The sequence below is a fragment of the Anastrepha ludens genome, chromosome 2, assembly GCF_028408465.1.
Source record: "Anastrepha ludens isolate Willacy chromosome 2, idAnaLude1.1, whole genome shotgun sequence".
NCBI lineage: Eukaryota > Metazoa > Arthropoda > Insecta > Diptera > Tephritidae > Anastrepha > Anastrepha ludens.
The window spans coordinates 30,259,196-30,284,012 of record NC_071498.1 but is presented as its reverse complement, the minus strand read 5'-3'; the positions used below and the strand labels follow the sequence as shown (position 1 = coordinate 30,284,012).

The following is a 24,817-nucleotide window of genomic DNA, read 5'->3' as shown; positions in this document are numbered from 1 at the left end:
ACGCCTCTCCAAAATATTTGTGTTTTGCGCTAAATCAATACTTCTTTTAGCCTGAGTGCTAGTAAGATATGCCACAGGGAAATAAGTTATTGCTTGGAATGCAAATTGAATTATGTATTTATAGCATTTGTTTTCGTTTCTATATTTTATTATTCAGCTGCGTTTGCCTCTTTATTACTATTGTTGTCTATTGGCTTGTTGAATTTTATATTACGAAAAGCATAAATATTCATGCAAACGGCGAGCAGTGAGTAAATGCATATTTAATTAAGTAATTTCATCAATGACCTAAGCGAAGCTTCCTCAATTAGCATTTATACACATCCATACATACATACGCACATACATACATACAAATGTCTACATTTTTTGCGGCTTCACAAAAGCACTCATCTGATGTTAGGAGTACTTGCTTTCAGAGCAAAGAGCTCTAGGCTTTCTTGGAATTACTTAATATTTCAATTAATTTCTTCTTTTTTTTTTTGGTTTGAGTAAAAATATGTTAATTGTTTATGTGTATGTGCATTCATACTACGTATATACATAAAATATCATTTCTTCATGACCGTTAGATCACAAATACTGTGGGTATAACCATAATTGTGTTAGTTCTTAGGTTAGATTGGGTTCCTGTGGCAGTCGGTTTAGAATAGCCTACTAACTTAGACCAGGTAAGTTCCGTTGTGGTAACACGGAACCAGCGTGGAGCTGGGTTGGGCTGAGTGTATTTGCTTTTCTTCTGGCAGTATCAGGCCGAAATATCTATTCCTTCTTCTCGCTATCATCGCGCAGAAGGTTTGTTGAATCTTCTGGGGACTATTCGCAAAAGCGGCAGGAGCCGCTGGATCATATCCTGAGCCTATGCAGACGGCTGCGTAATTTGCGGTGACCTGGGAGAATGTCTGTGAGGAGATGCTTCAACCCTCTAACTGAGATTCACCTAATGATAACATGGGTTCCTGGCCATTGTGGCATTGTGGGGAACTGCAGAACCGATGAACTAGCGAGAATCGGCACCAAATTGTCCGATGAGCACATAGACAATGGTATAGGTATACCCTTACAAACATGTAAACTACTTAGCTTGGAAGAAATTGTAAAAGTCGCGAATAAAAAATAGCGTAATGATGCCACTTGCAAAAACGCCTGACAGCTGTGGCCGATTCTCAATAGTAAACGCACGGAACTTCTCCAAAGAAGAGATAACACATTGATTTCAGTTATAACGGGGCATTGCCTAATTGGTAGGCCCGCCCAGAGAATAGGTGTGTGCAAACACATGACTTCTGCAGAAGTTGTCTAGACGAGGAAGAAACGATCCCGCACCTTCTGTGTCACTGTCCTGCTCTATCCAGACGTAGACTCGCCATTTTGGGTAGACAATCCTTTAATGAATTGGAAGATCTCGGCTCTGTCGGAATTAAGGATCTTACACATTTTTTGAAAAGTCCAGTGTGGGAGTAGGAGGGATAAAGGCAAGTTCCCCACGCGGCATCACAATGGGTCATGAGCCTGAGTGTGTCCTACAGTGGACAACCGCTTCAACCTAACCTAACCTAATGCCATTGTTGGGTGCCATTTTATATCTCTTAGCCTAAGTTCTACGCTTTTAAGCTCTTTCTTGATGAAATGCTGTCCCAAAGCAAGGAATGTTTTTGGTTCTATTACTAGCGAGACCTCAGCTTTTATAACGAATTCATCAGCCGCCTCATTTTCAGGTATTCCTATATGTCCTGGGAACCATATGACCCTCCTGATGCGCTTATGAAATCCGAATAGATTTCATTTCTCTGTACACTCATAGACTTAACCTCGAAGAAAGATAAGGTTGTTGTTGTTGTTTAGCAGCATAAGCATTCCCCATAGATGCGCGGAGAATGCGTCTGTAGTGACAGTCCTTGGCTAGGTCGTACCGGCCGGGTCGTTCCAGTAATGTAGAACCGACTGTCGTGATCTTGAGAGCATCCTGGCTGTCTCTCAGAATGGTAATTCACTCATTTCGTAGCTTCCTCTCTTGATCTCTGCACATAGACTGTATGTAGATTGCAAAATAGAAAAAAAAAAATTAAACAAAAGTAAAAAAATTTAAACAAAAAAATCAAAACTTGTCAATATGTGGTGTACACTTTCTTTTGGTGCTGAGTATAAGTATATAAAATCTAAGTAAAATATTTTACACCATCAGTTCCGTTTTTTAATAGCCACACCTCATGTGGAACTGCTTTAACTTGTGTGCTTGTTGTACAAAGCTCTAAGACTATTAGTCTCAAGGGCGTACTTGGAACCTATTGAAGAAAAACTTGGGAACGATTTAGGAGTAGGATTTTATCTAACCATTAGGCGTCGAACAGATCGAAATTATTTTCACGGGCAGTAGCATTATACTTTAATTTGTTTTTTATTATTATTTTTTGTTTATTTTTATATTTATTAATTTTTTATTTATTTTTTTTTTTTTTATTTATTTATTTTTTTTTTATTTTTTTTTGTTCTTATATTTATGTATTTAAAAAAAATTTTTTGTATATATATTTATTTTTTTTTAATTTTTTTGTCTTTTTTTTGTTTTAATTGTTTTGTTTTTTTTTAATTTTTTTTTTTAATTTTGTTTTTATTATTATTTTTTCTTTTTTTTTTGTATATATAGTTTTTTCAAACACTTAAATTTTTTCATATAAGTTTAACAAGTATTTTTTTGTGATCGCAAAGGTTCAAATCTGTACTTTCGTCATGGTTCTTACACTAGCAGTACTGTAATATTCTTTTTGACTATTTGGCAATTATCCACTTGACTCATATTTTACGCTTACTGGCCTATAATTTTAACGATTGTAATCTGACTACATAAATTCATGTACACACATACATCCATACATATGCATGAACATCGGTATAACTGTTTAAACACGTAATAGGTATATGTACCCAGGTACGAGTATAAAAGTCAACAACCAGTTTGGTATTTTTGCTTTGAATTATTACACTCAGATCGCACCAACAACAGGCGAGCCGAGCCGCATAAGAAAAATTTCTAACACTGTTACGCGCAGCGCAGAAAGCTGATTAAAGTTGTGTGACGACCGGAAAGGTGGAAAACAGAGTACGAACCTGTACTGTAATATTAAGTACATTGCTGTAAAATTGGATTAATATCTGAGAGGGAAAAAGAACGAACAAAGCTAGCAAAAATCGTTAACAAACGGTCTAAAGCGCCATAAGAATGTTGGCAAATTACACTTGGACGACAAAAAGTCTTGGTGAACTTTCAGTTGAGCGGAGGTAAAAAACAATCAAACGACAGTAAACGAGGCCGTAGAAAAGAGCGAATGGCAAACGTAAACAAAGTCGATGGTCGTACGGCGCAATGACAAAAGGCAAATGTAGAATCAAAACAAACGAAGGTATCAGTAGTACCACGGTTGGGTCATAAACGTTGGTGGGGGGCACCACTACGAAACAGAAAGACAGTAAAAGATAAAAGATTGCAAAGATGCTACTATGATCAAATTAAAAGGTGATTTTCCAGTTTAAAATTCAAGGGTATATCAATTTGAATAAATACATACATATTTATCTTTTTTTTTTGTAAGCTCGTAGTACAAACAAATTGTGTTGCTCGCGACTATTTGGCCAAAACCGTGATCCAGGTGGTTTCACAACCGTTGTATTCCGGGAGATTTCTGGCTCCTCAATAAACTACAAAGACTCTACGAACACCGTTTCGAGATCATAAAAGAGAGTTTGATAGCGGTTTCAAGAGGCGACGAAATATATCTATTTGGAAGTATAAATAAATGTATGTGTACAGCAGTCACAGTGTAGAGAATTCAGACAGTGTGGCCAACATCAGACCGTTAACCAGCTTTCAGCGATTTAGAAAAAATCAGCTGATTTGCTGACGTAACAGAGGATGTAAAAGCAGTTTGTTCACGAAAAAACTGATATTATTTGCTTTCTGTAAATAAATTCTTTGAATGGATACATTCTTACTACTAAGTAAGAAAAAAATAGTTTAAGATGGTTGACTAAGATGGCATACAATGATTACTATAATTGGTTCTTATACCCTTTTTGGGTGTTTGGCCTAGCTCCTGCTCCTATTAGTGGTGTGCGTGTTAATGTTGTTCCACAAATGGAATGACTTACAGCTTGAAGCCGGCTCCGAACGGCAGATGGTTTTTTTTAGGAGCTTTTTCATGGCAGAACTACAATCGGAGGCTTGCCATTTTTTTTTTAAAAACTTTCTACCATTTTGGTGTTTCATGGACATTCGAATCTACGTACTTCTGAATGATAGTTACACACCAACTCATTCGGCTACGGCGGTCATGTAAAATCAGCACCAAAAGAATTGAAAACCAAATTTATATCCACACATGCCCCAGAAATCGGAGCATTCACCCCATAATTGGTTATCGAGAAGCTAATGTGTAAGGTTTCATCGCGTTGAGCCTGTCCGCACTGTAGTCACCAATCGCCATTGTCTAACTCATCTAATGGTAGGACCAGGAAACGTGCTGTTTCGACAGGTTGGGTCCAGAGGGAGAGGGTTGTTAGGAGAGTGGGTATGAGAGGATATGTGAATTTTTGGTTGTTAGTATCGTGCGTTCACACGCCGGACATACATATGTATATTGAGTATGTCGGGGTCTATTCTGGATAAGTAGGAGTTTAACCTGCTACACTAACCAGATCGTAATTGAGCCAAAGTTGCACGGATCTCGCGAGGTAGCTGGAGCTCTTCGTCTACAATTGGTAGTATTAGTGGTTGGTCTCCGATAACGGCATTCGCGGGTCGGTTGTTTAGGAAGGTGGTAAGAGTATCCCAATGAATGTCGTTTACCATCTGTCTATATCTGCTTCATAGTGTCGAAGATTCTTATAGGAAACATTAAATTGAATTTTACTCAGAAGGGAAGGACAGTCAATAGTCCCAGTAATGATGCTAAAAATAAATGAACACAAGAGAATAGATCTTCTGCTATCTAGTGTTTTTTAATCACTCAATAAACATTCTAAAACGTATAAAGATCGGTGCGCAAAACGTGGGAAAACTTTCTGAACTTTCGCAACCCGATTAGAGTGATGTCATCGTATGATTAAAATTTCTTCATCATTACGTCTGTTATAATGGATTTATAAAGATGTTGGTTGTTGTTGTTGTAGCAGCATAAACATTCCCTATACTTACATACGGGGAATGCTGCTGGAGTGACAGTCCGGCCGGATATAAACCCGGGACGTTTCGGTAACGTAGAACCGACTGTCGTGGAAACGAAAGATGTTGGTCCTTACGCCTTATGCCAGAAAAAAGATGCCCATACCATAACATTACTACCGCCATGCTTTATAGAGTTTGGTGTGAAAAGTGAAGCTTGCTACTCTTTCTTGGGACGCCAAATATATCTTTTTCCACTGCATCCGAAACGACAGAACTTTGATTTATCACCATACAAAATATTGTACCTTATTATTCTGCTATTTGGCGAACAAGGTATGGGTTTTCGTTATTTTTATTCTTGATAGCGCTGGAGCTTTTAAATGTCAGGCTACCAATGTGGCTATGCTTCATATCAACTCATCTTCTCTAGGAGTGGTCTTTCGTGCTCTGAGTCGTTGCCCCATTATTTGCGTTACCAAATTTTTCAATATGTTTAAGTGCCTTATAAACCATATTTTTAGAACATCGCAAATGCTTCGATATTTCCCGAATCGTGTTTACAGATGATTTCAAATTCTGTAAATAAGCTGTCGCTGCGCTTTACAGCACCTGGGCCCTTTCGCCATGGTTTATAACTATATTTTGTTTTTTTTTTATCTCTTGTTAAAATAAAAATAATCAGTGCTCCCAAATCATAGGCAACGTTGAAAAGAAATTTTTTTGTTTGCAAAGTAGTCCCCAAAGGACTTGAATTTCATACAAAAAGGTGGATTCTTGATATTGTCAAAGACATGGTTTTCAAGGCAGAATCCGATCCAAAACTCAGCAAACGCTTCATTATTAGAGACGAGACGTGGGTTTATGAATACGAAACGTAACCCAGACATCAGGTGAGCGAGTAGAGAGCTCCAAGTGGACCAAGACCAAAAAAAAGAAAGAGATGCTCACGGTTTTTATGGATTACAATTGGATTTTATTCCATGAATTTTTGCCAGAAGTTCAGACACTTAATATAGACTATTATTTGAACGTTGTGAGACGTTTACGGGAAGCGATTTGCCAAAAAAAGAAAATAATTTGTGGGCTTTAAAAACGCACCGTCGCACAATGCCATCATTACCCGAAATTTTGACCAAGAACGAAACGAATACCGTTAAACAGCCATCGAATTCACCTGAAATGACTTCCTGCTATTTTTTTCGGTTTGACCGACTCAATAAACCACCACGGGGAAGTGGCGTTTTAACAGTCGAAAGGAAGTAATGAGAAAAATCGAAGACTGCTCTGGTGGCTATACCGAAAATAGAGTTCCAGAAGAGTTTCGAAAGCTGGATCAAACGCTGGCATAGGTTCGTTACAGTTGATGAGGAGCCTTTTCAAAGCGACAATATCACTTTTCAAGGTGGTATTTCTTCTGCTTCTTCTTTTTCTTCTTGATTGGAGCGGTTTTGGCTGAATTTAACAAAGCGCACCAGTCATTTTTTCTCTTGCCAAGTCCTTCTCCACCTGATATTTTCAACGTAGAAGAGGTCTTCATCTTTCTTTGCTACCACCAGCTGGCATCGCATCGAATACTTTCAGAGCCGGAGCGTTTGTATCCATTTGGACGACATGACCCAGCCAACGAAGCCGCGAATCTGTATTCGCTGCTCTGTCTATGTCGCTGTCGAAAAGCTCATACAGCTCATTGTTCCATCGCCTGCGCTACTCGCCGTCGCCAACGTGCATAGGTCCAAAAATCTGCCACAGAATATTTATCTCCAACACTCCAAGCGTAACTATACAAATGCTTTTACGGCTAATTTTCCTAAAAATAACAATTTCTCAGATCAAGTTGGTATGATTTATGTCTATTGTACCTAAATAATTTTCAATTTCCTGAGCTGTTGGCTGCTACTGAATTGCAAGCCATTACAACTTCATATTTATAATTATTTTTTACACGAACCATTCAAGTATTCTACTCGGAGTTTTAGAAAACGCCATTTGCCCCACGAAGAATTCCAATGAATTATCAACAAAAAAATTTTCAATAATTTTTCAATATTAGATCAGTTTGAATTTGCCGAAACACCACCAGTTTCAAACTAGAATCATTCACTAGCTCGGTCCTCAATGCGGAGTGTACATATGTGGTTGGTGTTGTATGTGAGTGCATGTGCTCTCATGTATATGACCTCTTTAGTACCAAGTGAGAAACATAATATGCCAGTGGTGCTCTTGGCATCGTGCATGAGTAATTTCACTGTAAACTATGCAATTCTCGTATGTGTATGTATGTACATACATATGCACGTTTGTTTGCAAGTACCTGTGTATGTGCAGACGTACGAGTTCTTAAAGAAATTCGCAACAAAAGCTATGCATGAACATTTGATGGGTGGGTGCGACTGTGGCCTTACTCAAGCGAGTCAGCCATATATAGTACATGTATGCATAGCACATATGTATGTGCATCCGCCTTGCACGAAAAAAATTGCGAATACTCTACATATGTACCCGCTCATGTCGACCGACTGTCTGTCACAGAAAACAGTTCGAAACTAAATTGTTTGAAAAAGTTTCCGCATTAATAAACGGCTGACGGCGGCGGGTATACGAGTAGAATAAGAAAATTGGTTGCTACTTTGTCGCTTTTACATTTGTGATCAACTAAGTGTAACCGTCGACGGTTATTAAACAAAGAAATAGAAAGAAAAATAAATTTGAAATAAAAGTTGTAAGAAAGCCTAAGCCATTTACGGTTAATAGCAAAGCAACAAAGACAGCTTGATCCCATGCAATGCAACCCGCAACCCTATCTTTTGGTTTTTTGTGTGTTTTTATTTTGTGCCGCCATAAACGAGGTTGAACCTTAATGCAGTTGTAAGTTTTTGCTGTTGAAACAATTTTGTGTTGTGACATGCATGGTTTCACTTGCATTAAAAACACAAAACACACCCTCAATTTTGTAGACACAAATTTGTGGTCATGACAAAATGGGGAAAAAATACAAAATTAAAAAAAAAAAAATACAAAATAAAAAGAGGTTACAAAACAAAAGAACTAAGATTATCGGGGCACTGTAACTTTTGTTATTTTCGAAATCTAAATTATTATGTTGAGAAACAATCTTAAATCGCCTATAAAAAATGTTTTAAATCAGTTAGGGACTAGCACAGCGCGAGATTAGAGCAGTTAAGTGGTTAAGCTATAAAAATAATTAATTTAAAATTAATTAGTAGCACTTGGCTAGTGAAATTACTAATTTATGATCTTTTTTCTCTTACTTTTGTAGGATTGCCCAAGCGCTTCCCTCGTAAACGAAACGCAAATGCATGCAGCACTTCCAGCTGATTCGTTCGCCAGATTTTAGCAGCTAAGCAGATAATGACACACGATAGAAAAATGCTCGATCGAGAAGCCGTACGCTCTGTCATCCAGCAATGGAATGCGAATCGTTTGGATTTGTTCGCCTTATCCGAACCGGATGAGGTGAGTGGAAATCGCAGCAATCGAGTGGATCGAAATGAAAAATTAAAATGAAACACGTAATTTTTTTTATAGAATCTATTATTTCATGGCGTTATGCGATTTTATTTCCAAGATGCTGGACAAAAGGTCGCTACCAAGTGCATTCGTGTTGCCTCCGATGCCACAGTTTCCGATGTTATTGGTATGTACACTGGCGCTTTAATGTCGTTTGTTTTTTGTTTTCTTAATTAATAAATGCATTTTTCTCATTTCGTTACGTATTTCCTTCTGAAGATACCCTCATCGAAAAATTCCGTCCCGACATGCGTATGCTGTCAGTGCCAAATTACGCCCTCTATGAGGTGCATGCGAATGGCGAAGAACGCCGCTTGAATGCCGATGAAAAGCCATTGCTAGTACAGTTGAATTGGCATATCGATGATCGCGAGGGTCGGTTTTTGCTCAAGAACATAGACCAAAAAACTACGGTAAGCAAAAAGCATTGAAGCATCAAAATCATTGAAGCATGAAAAACGGTTATCAAACAAAAGATGTGTATTTTATAAAAGGAACTTACGTAATTACTTTAGTTGTAAATTTAACTTAAGTTACTTAAGAACTTAAAGATGATTACTCGGGCTGTCAATGCATGCCTGTAGGTATACCTACAGCCTCATGCCACATAAATAAGAGCATGCAATTTTCTCATAAATTTTTTGTTTTTCTCAGTTTCATTTCTAACAAAAAGTAATACCTAGCTTCTGTCACTTGATCCTAACTTTGTTGTTGTTGTAACAGTTCACTAAATCTGGTCCCCTGCTCTGCCACAGCGAAAAAAATACTTTCAAAAGTTACACATTTATAGTAAAATAGCTTTCATAATTAACCTGTACCTAATAACTTTAGAGTATGTAGCATATATAGTTTTTACAGTTGCCACATCGCATAAATTTATGCAAAAAAAAAATAATAATACTACATACACAATTTTAAAGGCTTTTTGATACAAAAAGAAATCCATCATATGGATTCAGGAGCGGTAAGAGAATAACCGCTCTCAATTTAGGTAATATCCGTTTTTTATTAATGCAAAATCAACAGCTCTCAAAATTTATTAAAACTGGTGTAATAATTTGTATATATTAGGTTGGGGAATAAGTTCGTAGCGTTTTACCGAAAACTTTTATTTCAACAAAAAACTATTGTATTATAATAAAATTATATCAATAAATTAATCAATTATATATTCGCCGTTGGTGTTTACAACCTCTTCCCACCTCTTGACCAATTTGTTGATGTTGATCGCCCAGTCTGGTGTGAAAGAAGTTGTTGAGCCAAAGAGGTTCTTTGTTATCGAAGGTTACGCCCTTCATATGGTTTGACAAGGAGCGGAAACGATGCTAATCGGTCGGTGCAAGGTCTGGAGAAAACGGCGAATGCTGAAGCTGTACGAGCTGTTGTTGTTGTAGCAGCATAAACATTCCCCATATACATATATTTATGGGGAATACTGCTGAAGTGACAGTCCTTGGCCGAATATAAATCCGGGTCGTTCCGGTAATGTAGAACCGATTGTCCTGGGAACGTCCCATTCGAGCTCATGGAGTGCGGTTAAACGACTTGTGCAACATGGGTCCTAGCGTTGTCGCGAAGGAGTTTGGTTTGACCATGTGGATCAGGTCTTTTCAGTCGATTAGCGTCATTAACGCGATGTAGCTGGGCAAGGTAGAGCTCCTTGTTGACCGTGGCAGTCTTTTCGAGTATTACCCAGTGTACCGTGCCCTCCTAGTCCCACCAAACTCATATGTGTTATGATCTTCTTGGATGAAGAATTCGAATTCAAAAGGCATTTCGCTGCGGAAGGTGTCAGCGACGTCAAAGTCGCCATTTTTGAACTTTCGAAACCATATCCGTGCTGTAGACTCGCCTATGACACCTTCTCCATACACGACGCAAATGTCCCGGGCTGCTTCGGCAGCTTTTTCCCCTCGATGAAACAGGTGTCGAAAATGTTGGTGTTGGCGTCCTGGGTATTCCATTTCTAAGCCTCAAAACTAATAAAAAATTAAATAACTCAAAAATTCAATTAACATACAGGGTGGGCCATATAGCGTTTGCTTTTTGAACCACCTATTTTTTTTGGGAATGGTAACACAAATGACATGTCAAATGTGTTCATAATTTACTTAAAGGTTTGACATTTACGAAATGGGACGCTATACGTTTGAACAAAATTGGGAAATATTGAAAACATGTTTCCAAAGTGATGAGTCTTCTTCTTCTTTTCTGATTTTCACATCGGTGACTATGTCAATAAGCAAAATTGTTGGATTTGGGGCTCAGAAAATCCACATGTTACTGTGGAGAAGCAAATGCATCCACAATGAGTCACTGTTTGTTGCGGTTTTTGGTCTGGCGGCATCATCGGGCCATTTTTTTTTTTTTCGAAAATGAGCGAGGAGGCGCGGTTACAGTAAATGGCGAGCGTTACCGTGACATGCTCAATGAGTTTTTGTTTCCAAAAATTGAAGAGGATGACATGAACGACATTTGGTTTCAACAGGACGGTGCAACTTGTCACACTGCCAAAGTTACACTCGAACTTTTGGCTACCGTTTTTGAATTCCGATATCAATTGGCCGCCGTGGAGATGTGATTCAAGCCCGTTGGACTATTTTTTGTGGATAGCCGTTAAGGACAAATGCTATGCGAACCATCCAGAGACGATTGATGCTTTAAAACACGAAATCGAAGTTGCCATTCATGAAATTGGAGCCCAAACAATTTTAAAAATTGGGTTGATCGAATGGCCTACTGTAAAGCCAGTCGTGGCAGTCATTTGAACGATATTATTTTTCATTCATAAATGAAAATGTTCAATCTTCAAAATAAAAAAAAATTAAAAAAAATATTGATTAGTTTTTTTTTTATTATTTTACATGGTAGTTTTGTAGAGTAGAAAGAGTTCTATCGAATGAATACATACTTACCCTTTGCCAAACAGCAAACAAATCGTTGTAAAATAAAAGAAAATATAAAAACGGTATGAACTCATTCCCCAACCTAATATTTCCCATTTTGTAGGTTGCTCTTACGTTAGTTAAGTTACGTTAAATCTAGACTAATTATGCTAAAGGGAACCAGAACCAGTTTCTTGAAATTTTTAACTTTGTAAATCTGCCTACTTGAAAAATGTAAAAGATGACATAAAAAAGGTACCGTCTAGGAATTAATCACTACTGATTTAGGCGTCAGTTTTGAAAGGCCGTTTTAAAGTTGAATTTTCAATGTTTGAGAAAACCTTAAGAAAAATACTTGTACTTAATAGTAATAATGAAAAAAAAACTATTTCTAATTGTTCATTACATTACTATCACCCATACAAATACAAATAAATCATATTATATTTAAATTAAAAGTCCATTTTAGCTACACTTCAAAAAAAGTTTTACTTGAATATTTGTTTATAAAATACTTTCGAAAAACCTTTACAACTATAAACTGCAAAATAATTTCAAATTGCCTTTCTCAACTTCTTGCTATGATTTCCCTCTATACTGCGTACTTCTCCCGCGATTTCAATAAATCTATCCCAACTCATATCTTCGCTTTGTCTTCCCCACGCTCCTGTATAGCCAATCGAACAGTCAGATATGAACTTCAAACGGAAACTGTCTAAACGTGAGAAGAAAGAACAAAAAAAGAAAGAAAAACTCGCAAAATTAAATTCTGAATCGACAACTGGTGGTTTTAATGGAGGCATAGCTAAAGGTTGCGGCGAGGGTGAAACCCAGGTGGCCGGTAAACTTTACACCGAATTGCCGGAGACATCATTTACACGGTCAATTTCGAACCCAGAAGCTGTTATGCGTCGACGACGACAACAAAAACTGGAGAAAAAGTTACAACAATTTCGGTCACGTGACGGCGGACCTGACACCGGTGGTACATTGAAGATTTACGGTGAGAGCTTATGCCAAGATGTTCCATATAAAACGTTGTTGCTGTCCATACGCGACTGTGCGCAAGCGGTCGTTAGGGAAATGCTGTCAAAATACGGTCTAGACAAAGCTGATCCTTTACACTATTGTTTGGTGCAGGTTTGAATGAATGCCATACAAAACTATACGACGCACGAAAAACAGAAAAAAACTAAATAAATACTTTTCATTTGTTGTTGCAGGTGAATAGTGATGGCACAGAATATATACTCGACGATGATGAATGCCCGCTATCGATACTGATGAATCACCCAACGTCACGAGGTAAGTAATTTATCTACAACAAGTGGCAAATGGAAATGCAATTGCCTAATGTGAAGAGGATAGTACGATGAATCTGAAAGCCTAACACTCACAATTTACATACTATGAACCAACAAGAAGATTTGTGGAAAACGTATAAAAATAGAAGCACGAAATTGAATTGTGATGGTTTCATTCATGAGTCCATCTACCACACTTGATTTCAAGAAAAGTAATTGTTTGTTGCAAGCCTAACATGCATACACCTATACCCCCATACACCCATACAAATGCATGTACACTTGAGCATATTTGTTGTTAGTGGCTGCTACATATGTACATATGTATGTACTTGCTTGTGAAGAAGTTGAAGTCTCTTAGCTTGTGCGTTGTATTCATTTCCATACAATTAAGAAATGTTTTATCAATAATTATGGCTGGGCGGGAACAGGAGTGTGTTGTCGTCACCGTATGCCCATAAAAGTTTTGGTGTACAGTATTTTTGTTTATATTTTTGGGAGGCCTGGGATTTTATTGCTGCATTGCTTCCGCATAGTTTTATGTTGGTTGACCAGACTATTGGGCTGGAAATATTTGAATGTACACAATAATTCAGTATCGAACGGAAACGAAGAAAGTCTGTGTTTTGTGATTCGCTGAAATGTGGAAAAATTAATACTACAAAATGAAATTGGCGATTTTTGAGTTATTTATTTAAATTAGTGTTTCGTATGTGAAAGAAATGCTTTGAATAATATTTGATCGCTTACAAGGCACAATGCCCAGAAAAACGACTAAAGAATGTTATAAAAAACTAAGTAAGTAGGGAAGGCATTACAATGAATCTTTTGCGCGCAAGATTTTTGTTTTTTAATTGTTAACCCTCCGTTGGACAACTTTTTTTTAATCTTCGGTTGGGCACCCGGGTCTGACCTTTTTTCATCCTATGAAAATTAAATTTTGGGAAGCTACCTGGAAGCTCAAGTTAGCAGTAATAGAAATATGTTAAATTCATGCCCAAAGTAGAAAAGGCTAGACCCGTTTGCCCAACGGAGGGTTAAAGGATGTTCCTATTTTCGATGGACACATAATCTACATACATATATAGGATATAAGAAATATTCTTTAAATAAAGTGAACTATGAGATATAGAATCGAAAATAGGACAATGATTTGAAAAGTAAAAGCACCTGTTCACAACCTGCCTGCAAACTGGTAAGTCCAGTGTGTGTTTTGTTAAGTCCTGAATCTCGTCAATCAAGTCGAAAAGTGATTTAGGTGTTAGCTAAACAGGTATGGCTTGAAGAAGATCCAAGACCCAACACACCCGTTGAGATCTACACGGAGGGATCTAAAATGGACACCGGTGTAGGATCAGGGTTATTTTGCGAAGAGCTTTCTATTAGTGAATCCTTTAAACTATCGGATCACTGTAGTGTTTTTTCAAGCGGAAATAAACGCTATTCATAAAGCCTTAAAATGGATAAAGATAAACAGAATATCATCAATAGATATCTGCATTCTATCAAACAGCCAAGCTGCCCTACGAGCCCTGGATTCCAAACAACATTAAGGATGTCTTACGTTGTCGCCAATCTCTAAATGAGATGGCCAAGCAATATCGTATAATCTTATGCCGGGTTCCAGGCCACAGAGATATACCAGGGAACTGTAGGGCAGACCAACTTGCAAGAGAAGGTACCTGTGTGCCAGACATAAGTAATTTCATGGAGATACCTCTCGCAAGTTGTAAGCTTCTCATTAAGGACGCACTAATCAGTTCTGCAAATCAAAGATAGATTAGCGCTAACACCTGTGAAATTGCTAAGCAAACATGACCAAGGCTAAATCTACGTCTGTCCTTATTGGGGGCCCTTACAGGACATTGCCTCATAGGAAATCATGCAGGAGATTAGGCGTTTGCACGCATGATTTCTGTCGTAGCTGCAGAAATGAGAAGGAGTTGGAAACAATTCAATACCTTTTTCTCACATGCCCAGCTCTAGCCAGAAGCAGGAACCGATTTTTAAAATCCTACTTCTTAACGAATATAGATAATCTATACATTTTAGATATCAACAACCTTTTACGCTTTGTCAAAAGCTCAGGATGGTTCAATATGGAGAGGGAAATGTAGCCCCGGCTCACAACGGACCCATTTCGTGGTCTAAGTGGCATCGTTGTCTCTATGTGCGATGTGGCTGCCAAACCTAACCTATCTGAACAGGTGAATTAGCCCTGTATAGTGTGCTGTGCCTCACCTTTTGTCTTGCCTCTTGCACTCACCATTATCGTTGGTACGTCCTAGGAATGCCTCCAACCCCATGAGACTCGGACATCGATCACGAGTGTCTGTAAGCTTTTTTTATGGACATTATTTTGAGAAACAAAATTTCTATAATCCGTTGTGAGGTAAATCTTTGCTTGGCAAACATCCTTCTCACGCTGGAAACTCTAATTTTTTAAATCAGTAAAATAAATTAACAAGTAAAATAATAATGAAAATGGTTTTATTGTTTTTCACAATATTCTTCTGGATTCGCTTGAACCAATTTTCAAAGCATTTTTGCTTCTCAAAAATGGATACCCCCAAAACCAGCTGTTCAAAGGCTTCAACAGCTTCTTCAGGCCTCATTTTTTTTTTCTTGATGTTCGGGAACAAAAAGAAATCATTGGATGCCCAATCAAGGCTGTAACGAGAATGACCCGTTAAGGGGGTAGTATGGTATTTTTTTTTTTTTCATTTTTTTTTTTTTTTTTTTTTTTAAATTATTCTATAACATCTTAAGATTATTGTGTGAAAGTTTGAAGTGCATTAGAGTAAAATTGACAAAGACACAAAGGATTAAGTATCTACCTCTCCAACCGGATTTCACGCTGCCGAAAATCTTTAAACGCGTTTTTCTCACACTTGCCTTTTTTACGGTCGGTGTCCACTGTAGATTCATATCTACTGCACCGATTCTTTTCAAATTTGGTTTTTTTGTTTCTTTACTTTATTCACGAGGTAATGACGTCGAGTTTTTTTTTTTTTAAATTTTGTCATATTTTAAAAAACAAAGTTTTCAAGTTTTTTTTATGAAAAATCGGTGTTTTGACTTCAAAGCGCTTTAAAAAATTAAAAAAAAAAAAAAAAAAAAAAAAAAAAAAATCGACGTTGTTACCTGCGAAACTTTATTAGCTGATGAAATCAATTTGGTTTTTTGATTTTAGTTGATCCAGTAATGAGTTCTGAGGGACAAACTTTTTTATGAGACGTCCGCGAAGATTCGCTGCCACCAACTCATTTCTTCATAAAAATCAATGAAAATTTCACACAATATTCTTTAAATATGACTTTATAATGAAGTAATTTTAAAATTTTGAATAAATCAACTGTGTCGACAAAAAAAATTTCGAAAAATATGCTTGTTTTACACCGAATTAACCATACTACCCCCTTAATTCGGTCTTTTGAGGGCTCAAAGACTCTGTTGTGCGAACCGATAGGTGAGAACTCGCATTGGCTTAGTGTCTTCGACGGTTGGGTTTCCTTAATTCTCCAAAAACTTTTGGTAAACAAATGGTTGTGCACCACTCAGAATTGACTGTTTTAAGTTTCCCTAGTCATACAGTTGCGACATGACTAGATTTTCCGAACACTTTTGAAACAGGCGTCCATTTGCTTTGATGTGCGAAAATTTGTTGTTGGATTAAGCTCGTCTTGGAGCACCCATATTGTCGATTGCTGTTTTTTTCCGACTCATATGCATAGATCCAAGATTTGTTATCTGTTACGATGTCGATAGCGTGCTTTGATGGTTCGCGGCCGAATTTCTTCCACCTTGCTTTACACCAATCGGTACGCGCCCTTTTTTGGGCAATTATCAAATTATGCGGTACCCAACCAAACAAATCTTCTTGACGACCAAATGTTCATGCAATTTCGATTTGTATGTTGGTCCCATTGATGTCTGAGGATGGATGTATTGATATGCCACATGACGATCATCGGTTGTCAATTGACGTAAAGTGTCGATCGTTTCAGACACAATCATTGTTTTTGGACGTCCTTTAGGAAACTCTTCCTACATTGGAACTCGTTGTACCAGCATTTCACAGTGGCTAAGTGTGGTGCTTTAACGCTGAAGGTCGATGCAAGTTGATTAATATACTCGTGTCTTGATAATCCACGTCGAAAGTAGTAGTAAATTATCGCACAAAAATGTTTACGATTAATTGCATCTTTTGAGCGAGATGAATTTTTCGATCCACTGAAAAAAGAACAAATAAAGCTCGTAAGTGAAAATGTTGTATGCAAATTTATGCTAAAAAACACCAAACTTTTCTATAAAAATCTTGAATTACAGCTCATTACACGTAGGTATATAAACTTGCAAACTAACGCAGCACTACCATCAAAGACTTTCGGCTGGCATGAGGCATAAAGAGTATTAGGGTCGAAGAAGGTCAGAGCTTTTGAGGCATTTAGAATATCCTTATTATGTTATCATCTGTGGGATCTTTTAACAACTGAAGAGGATGTATATTACCAAGGAAATAACGTCTCTAGGATTGGAGCGCGGAACAGGATGACCCGCGCTGTGGGTGGAAGGTTGTAAAGCGAGCATCCCCAAGGGGCAGCACCTTGAAGTAGATGGGAGTGGGTGACAATTGTATGGCCAAGATGAAGACGAGTGTATGGCGTGATATATGATATTTTGCTAGTATGGAGGAAGTACATTTTGGCTTAGAACCATCGGTAAATATCAGTTGCCTGCCAACCTTTGGATTTGTACCTTTCTCTCACTGCTAGGAAGTTGAATAAGTAAGCGACATAAGCCAGGAATAAAACGGATTTTGTGTTTTTGGAAAAGGATTCCACTTTCTGAGCTGCTGTAATGCAACGTGCATTCCTATCAGATGAGAAGCTTCTATGTAGGAAGTCGAGGGACATAAAGGAAATGTGGTTTTTGTTATACAATATCTACATATATACACATCGAGGTGGCGGAAAATATAAAAGACAGATCTCGTAGAAAAAACCTGCGTACTATATATTTTGTGACAAATATTGGGAAACGGGTTCAGTGTTTAAATACCCTTTGCGTGTGTGTGATATTAATTTAATTTGAAAATGGAAAGTTTTATGAAATGTCTTCAGTATCATATTGTAGATATTTGTAAATAACGTGGGTAACATATCTGTTTATCTATTTATTTATTTATATAAAATCCTCTTCACCAGAAGCAGGAAGCTTGATGGACTCGTTCTGCCTAAGCTAAAATGAGTCAGTAATCCTCTATAGTAAGCTCCTCTGGAAATCACACGTTGAAACAAAGACATCCAAAGCACTGACAGCCTTCTGGCAGTGCAAGGGTGTTTTTGGAAAAACGTGGGGTCTTTCTCATAGCAAGGTCTAGTCTACCACCACTTGATGCTTTCATACAAGGACAGACCTTGAAGGCCATCTGCAGGCTGAAACACAATGGGAATTGGTACGGCCCCAGCACGGCATTGGACAACAGAGTAGGCATGGACTTCGATCCAACGATTCTTGTCATGCCCCTTGACTCCATGCCATCCAGAGTCGGCAAACACTGTTTTCGCGTTTGGCTCCAGGACCGAGCACGTTGGTGTTGTTGTTGTTGCAGCAGAACCGAGCACGTCTCCGGGTCTGGGGTCTACGTGCAATCCAGCGAGACAAAACTGCACTTTGCTCTTGGAATGTATGCATCTGTGATTCAAGCGAAGGTGTATGCTGTTCAAGAAGCGATAAACTTTGTTGTGGAAAACAAATGGAGAGGCAGATCTATATGCGTTTGTAGCGACAGCCGTAGACAGCCCCCAACCACTTCAAGGGTAGTCGAGTCCTGTAAATCCAGTCTGAACTATGTCGGTAAACATAATAGCCTGATATTAACATGGGTCTCGGTACACGGGAGTATCGCGTGTAACGAGATATCTGAATCTTTAGCCACAATGGGCTCTGCGGCCAACTGTTTGGGCCCGGAGTCCGTTCTGCAGCCATCAAAGCCACGATTAACAAACGAGTTACTCTAACCCACAAGCGAGCTTGGCAGGCTGAGAGAGGCTGCAGATGGACAAAACTAATGCTACCTGTCATGTCCGACCGACTGTTGTAGTTCCTGTCACTAAACAGAGGGGATTGTACGAGGCTGGTTGGACTGATGACGGGCCACTTTCTATGGGCAAAGCACATTGAAAAAGTGGGTATCTCAGACAGTGCACTCTGCCCAGCATGTGGAAAGGAGGATGAGATGGCGGACCACTTTCTGTGCGTCTGCCCTGCCTTCGCTCGAATCAGGTTTAATTAAGGTCTTTGGCACTGATGTGTTAAGAAGCGACCACCTTGGCTCCTCTTCGTAGGTCGACCTTGAGCACCTTAAATTTTTGTATTGTTTGAAGTCACTTTCTTTTTCGCTGTGCACTGGAAGGCGTTCGACAGCTGATTTAGACAGAAAATACCTTTTCTCAATTCTGCGCATGTCCTGTTCGAAGAGTGCAATATAGCTCTCCGCGCTCTCTTATATAACTTATATTAAAAAAAAAATGCTGTTGTAAATTGTAGTTTTTCTGCCAAGCAAAGGTCTCTTACCAACTTGTGGTAAGAAGTAATATTAATGAAATGCGTGACGTCACAATCGAAAGCATTTTGTTAATAGTGATAAATACGTTTGAGCGTTGAAATTAGTTTTTGAGAGAGCACTCTTATGAGAGCTCCATTATGATTGAGTAAATAGGTTTTTTATTTTTTGTTACTTTTGTCTGAGATGAAATCACAAATTGCCACATGTTGCCTGCGAGTCTACTCCTTACGGGAGACTGAATAAACATAATATGAAAAGCAAAAAGTTGAATTGCCCCACTAAAGTGTGCATGACTTGTCGAAAAAGGACGCAAAGTCATGGTGGCATGTAGTAGTATTCACACAGTTGTCAATCTTTACATATGTATGAGTGTGTACTTTATTGGGGACGGGCAAATGTCGCTGAAAAGTTTATGAAAACGTTGTCATGCGGTAAAATATGACACTTAACTGCCTCATCGCCATTTTTTTTTTTTTTTTTTTTTTTTTTTGACATTTTTGTGGTAATTTTAGGTAAATGTATAACTGCACATATAGCGCATATAACCGTGTATTTTTATTAGAACAGTACATTCTAAACATAGTCTGAGTAACTGTCGTGCGGCCCGATTAACGGTGCCACAAGTGTACTCAATCTGATAAGGCGATCCACCTTTTTTTTTTAGCTGTCGGTCTTTGTCTGGCCTACAACGTTTTTATGCTGCGATACAATTTTTTCATAAATTCAATTAGTTTCATAAATTCCATTCGCTCCGTTACAATACATACATATCTACACGTACACACATATATATTCCATACAATATTCCAACTCCAAGTCACAACATAAGTTTCGTGTATCCACATATTTTTATCGTCGTTGTGATAAGATAACTTAGGTAAACATTGCACTTGACTTATTCGTCAACATTCTGCTTTCGGGTGTTTCATATGAAGCGCATGTGTACCTTTTTCACCCTCGACAGACCCATAGCGCGTACTCAAAATCTTTTCCTTTCAGCCAGTCGTCGTCGTATGTGACTGTCTCGTACACTGCTGTCAGTTGTCAGCTGGTAGGTACCGCTGAGTTTTTCTTCTATCAAGGATAAATTATCCTTCATGTTATTGTTTTTTTCCACTTGCTGTTGTTGTATTTACGCTCTGGTGTCCCTGTAGTGGTCGGTGACTTCGTCGTCGTATGTGCCACACTATTGGTGTGGTTTCGAGTTGTAAAGTGCAAGGTGGCAAACCGCGTGTTTCGCTCTCAGATTGGCCGTCACCAATTGTCTCGTCTGTTAATAGTCATAAAGAAGCGGTGCTCATAGCCACACTGCCACACTTAGCATGTCGGTGGTGGAAAATGCTGCAGATTTCTTAAAATAATACAAAAATATCTATCACATTCTTCAATGTATATAATTTAATTATATTGTGTTTCGAAATTCTTCGCGTGAATTATATCGGTGTTCGTGGTTGCAGTTGTATATAAATATATTTTTTTTTGTATATCCGTTTGAGTGTAAATTTTCAATAGCGAAAATTTCATCTAAAATCTGAAAGGAATTTGTCTTTGTGTGAGTTTGTATATTTTGAAAATCAAAGAATGCTGGAGAGTGATTCAATCGGCGGCGGTGTGCGGGTGTGTAGTTTAATGGATTTTAATGTGTGCCATTGCTGAGGAGAATCTTCGCAAACAGCTGCAATATGATGGATTGGGGCATCAGGCGTAAGTGAATAATTAATGAGTGCTCATTACCGTTTTAATAGTACAAATTAGTAGGAATTATCGAGCAGTGGAGAATGCAAAGTGTGTTAACTTCGAAAAACCATTGTACACATTTTCTTCAGTTGTGTATATGTGGAACAAATTTTAGTAAAAGCGAATCTTAGTTTTAGTTACATTTCTCTGTAGATGTTTTCGATCAGAAGTTGTGGTGACAAACCAAAGCCATTGGCAAACGCTTTAGAAGCTTATAAGAAAGGAAATTTGTTTGATTTTACAACAACAATAAATAATCACTCTTTTTTTTTTTTTTTTTTCAAAGCAAAGCAAAAATTTTGATTTTGGTATTTTGTTTTACATCAAAACGCAGGATTATTCGTGAAATTTAAACGTTTGCAACTTAATGAATTTGCGTCAATCAATTATGACACCAGAGCAAATCAATCAAGTATGATGAAGAGACCCAGCTAAACCAAATACAATTTTGTGTATGGCATTGAAGGGGTTATTTACACTTGTAAGGCTGAAAAATTAAGTTTGTTTGAGAATTTTTTACAAAGAACGATTTTATTAAACAAAAACAATTTGTAATTATTCAAATAATGTCTACTTTAAAGTTAATTATAGCATGTAAAGTTAGTGAAAATATTGAAGTGCACGGCGCCTGCAAATGATCTTTCCCAAGAGTTCGGCGGTGGACAAAATATCTCCGGTTTGGATGATCTGAAATCGAAAAACCAATTACATTCTTTTTGTGGATAGATGAAACTAGGTATTAATCGAAGGAATAGTCAAAATTTTAATTTTTGATAAAATGACGGCTATAGGAAAAAAATCGAATTTTCTAAGAAAATTTTCGGGAAAAATTGCTTCAAAAAATAGAAAAAATCATCAGAATTCTTATTTCTACGATTCATGCCTGGAGAATATATCTGAGAAGGTTGTGTTAAAATTTCAAGACGATCGGTTCAGCCGTTTTTGAGAAATCGTGTCCACCGAAAACCGGGTTTTGAGAAAAACGCGCTTAAAGTTTGAAAAGCACTTTTCATAGGGTAAAAATTCTCTGAAACGCCTTTTCAAAATTGCGTGAAAATTCACCGGAACGATATTAAATTTTCTGTGCTTTCTTAAATATATAAACATTAAGAAAGTAAAATAAATACAAAATCGATTTTTTGAAAATTCTTCGGCCGCCGTAGCCGAATGGGTAGGTGCGTGATTACCATTCGGAATTCACAGAGAGGTCGTTGGTTCGAATCTCGGTGAAAGCAAAATTAATAAAAACATTTTTCTAATAGCGGTCGCCCCTCGGCAGGCAATGGCAAACCTCCGAGTGTATTTCTGCCATGAAAAAGCTCCTCATAAAAATATCTGCCGTTCGGAGTCGGCTTGAAACTGTAGGTCCCTCCATTTGTGGAACAACATCAACACGCACACCACAAATAGGAGGAGGAGCTCGGCCAAACACCTAACAGAAGTGTACGCGCCAATTATTTATTTTTTTTTAACTGTATATAACCCCTTAAAATTTATTTTTTTAAATTAATTTTTTTTTTGTTTTTTTTTTAATTTATTTTTTTTTTGTTTATAATTATTTTTTTTTGTTTTGTTTTTTTTTAATAAATTTTTTTATTTTTTATTTTTTTGTTAATTTTGTTTTTGTTTTTTTTTATTTTGTTTTTTGTTTTTTTATAATTTTGTTTCTTTATTTAATGATTTTGACAGTGCACATTTACAGCGTATTTTCGTAAAGCACAAAAAAAATTGTCAAAAATCATTGTCATTAAAATAATGAAAACTCCTTACGACGTTTCCAACTTAGATTAGTACTAATGGTCTTTGTTATAGAAATAACTAGATAAAAAAACGAATCAAAATTAAAAAAATAAATAAATACCAAAATTCTATGAGTTATAAAAATTTTGTAAAAATTCTGATTAAAAAGTTTGGAGTTTTAAATTTGTAAATTTTTTTTTTTTAATTTTCGCAAAGTTCGAACCTGGGATTTGTATCGTTTTTGTAGCAGAATGAATTATATTTGCATCCAAAAAAAATTAAAATTAAATAAGAAAAAAAAGGATTTGCCAAAACTTGCCAATTAGTTTCATATGTAGTTTATTAACCCTTAACGGCCGAAAGGCCCCGCTACGGGGACATGGTACTTATGTGATAGAAAACGAAAGGCCCCAATACGGGGAGATGAAAATTATTCAGTTTTCATTTCATTTATTTATCATCGCTGTAGTTTTCTTTAACAAATATTGCAACTTTGTACCGCCCTGGTCTGCTGATCATACACTGACAATATATTGAATTTATATCTATGTAAATAAATCAGTTTAAATATTTTTTATCCTTATAAACGTTTTAGAATTTCACCTAATTTTCCGTCGTCTTATGGGCGAGTATTACAAAAAAAGCTCTCGGCCGTTAACGGTTGAAGACACTGTATAGAAGATTTAAAGCATATCTTAAGGATTATAAAGACTTCAAATAGATAGAAAATTAAATTGTAGGAAACTACAATACTTGGAAGCTCAAGACGTTAGCTCTAATAGAAATATGTTAAATTCACGCCTAAAGTCGAAAAAGCCAGTCTGGCCAGAGATGGGTGCCCACCGGAGGGTTTAAAGCTTTTTAAGGGAAAGAATGTCAGAAAGACTTTTTGTTGGAGAAACCTGTTTGCAAATGCCAACTGGGTAGAGCTTTACTTGTAGAGTATTATTACATCGAAATTACACAGAAATACAAAATGTTGCCCATCAAAGAACGAGACGATTACTGTTTTGTTCCCACGACAGTCGGTTCAACGTAACCGGAATGAGCCGGATTTATATTCGGCCAAGGACTGTCACTTCAGCAGCATTCCTCGTATAGGTATGGAGAATGTTTATGCTGCTACAACAACAACAACAATAAATAATGTTTCAAAAGAAGTATGCAGGTGCCAATTGCTTAGTGTGAAGCTTTCTTGGTTGAATGCAGTACCCATCGATGCTGTAAGCAATTCAGTGTTAGCCATAACCTTCTCACACATACGAAAATTATTGGGTTGGTAACTAAGTAATTGCGGACTTTTTTAGAAAAACAAAAACAATTTTTTAATGGAATTAAATAACTTTATTCTGTAATGTATTGTATTGATGGAATACAATACCTTTTCGATTGGTAAATTCGGGCCGCTTTTCTTCAACTGCATTGTTTAATTTCGTTAGTTGTTCAATGTAGACATCTGAATTGATCGTTCGGTTGGGTGGTAAGAGTTCAAAGTGGATAATTTCTTTGTAATCCCACCAAACTGATAACAAAACCTTCTTTTGTTGAATATCAGCTTTTGATGTGGTTTGAGTTGATTCACCTGGCCTGCTCCAAGATCTTTTCCGCTTGATATTCTTGTAAAAAACCCATTTTCTATCGCCAGTCAGCAGTCGTTTTAAAATGGATAATTTTCATTACGTTTCTTTAGCAAATCGCAGATGTTAATGCGTTGCGTTAAATACGTTTCTTTCAGTTCGTGAGAAATCAATGTATCGAGTTTTGAACATAGCTAAGTGGATTTAAGTGATTTTCAATACATGTATGTGATACATGACGATCCGAATCGATTATTCCTTTTATTAGGGCGTCATCAACTTCAACTGGACGACCAGAGCGTTTCTCACCTTTT

At 37.3% G+C, this 24,817-nt stretch overlaps 1 protein-coding gene across 4 annotated transcripts in view; it reads left to right on the top strand.

Moving 5' to 3' along the window:
* The window catches only part of LOC128867410 (afadin), a 115,881-nt gene that overhangs the window by 34,946 nt on the left and 56,118 nt on the right, over positions 1 to 24,817 (top strand). For all 4 annotated transcript variants that reach the window (XM_054108607.1, XM_054108622.1, XM_054108597.1 and 1 more), the window contains 5 exons: positions 8,439 to 8,635; positions 8,708 to 8,816; positions 8,909 to 9,102; positions 12,250 to 12,714; positions 12,798 to 12,879. In XM_054108607.1, the coding sequence (XP_053964582.1) occupies positions 8,531 to 8,635; positions 8,708 to 8,816; positions 8,909 to 9,102; positions 12,250 to 12,714; positions 12,798 to 12,879 (955 nt within the window). In that variant the 5' untranslated portion in view covers positions 8,439 to 8,530. The remainder of the gene's footprint in view (positions 1 to 8,438; positions 8,636 to 8,707; positions 8,817 to 8,908; positions 9,103 to 12,249; positions 12,715 to 12,797; positions 12,880 to 24,817) is intronic.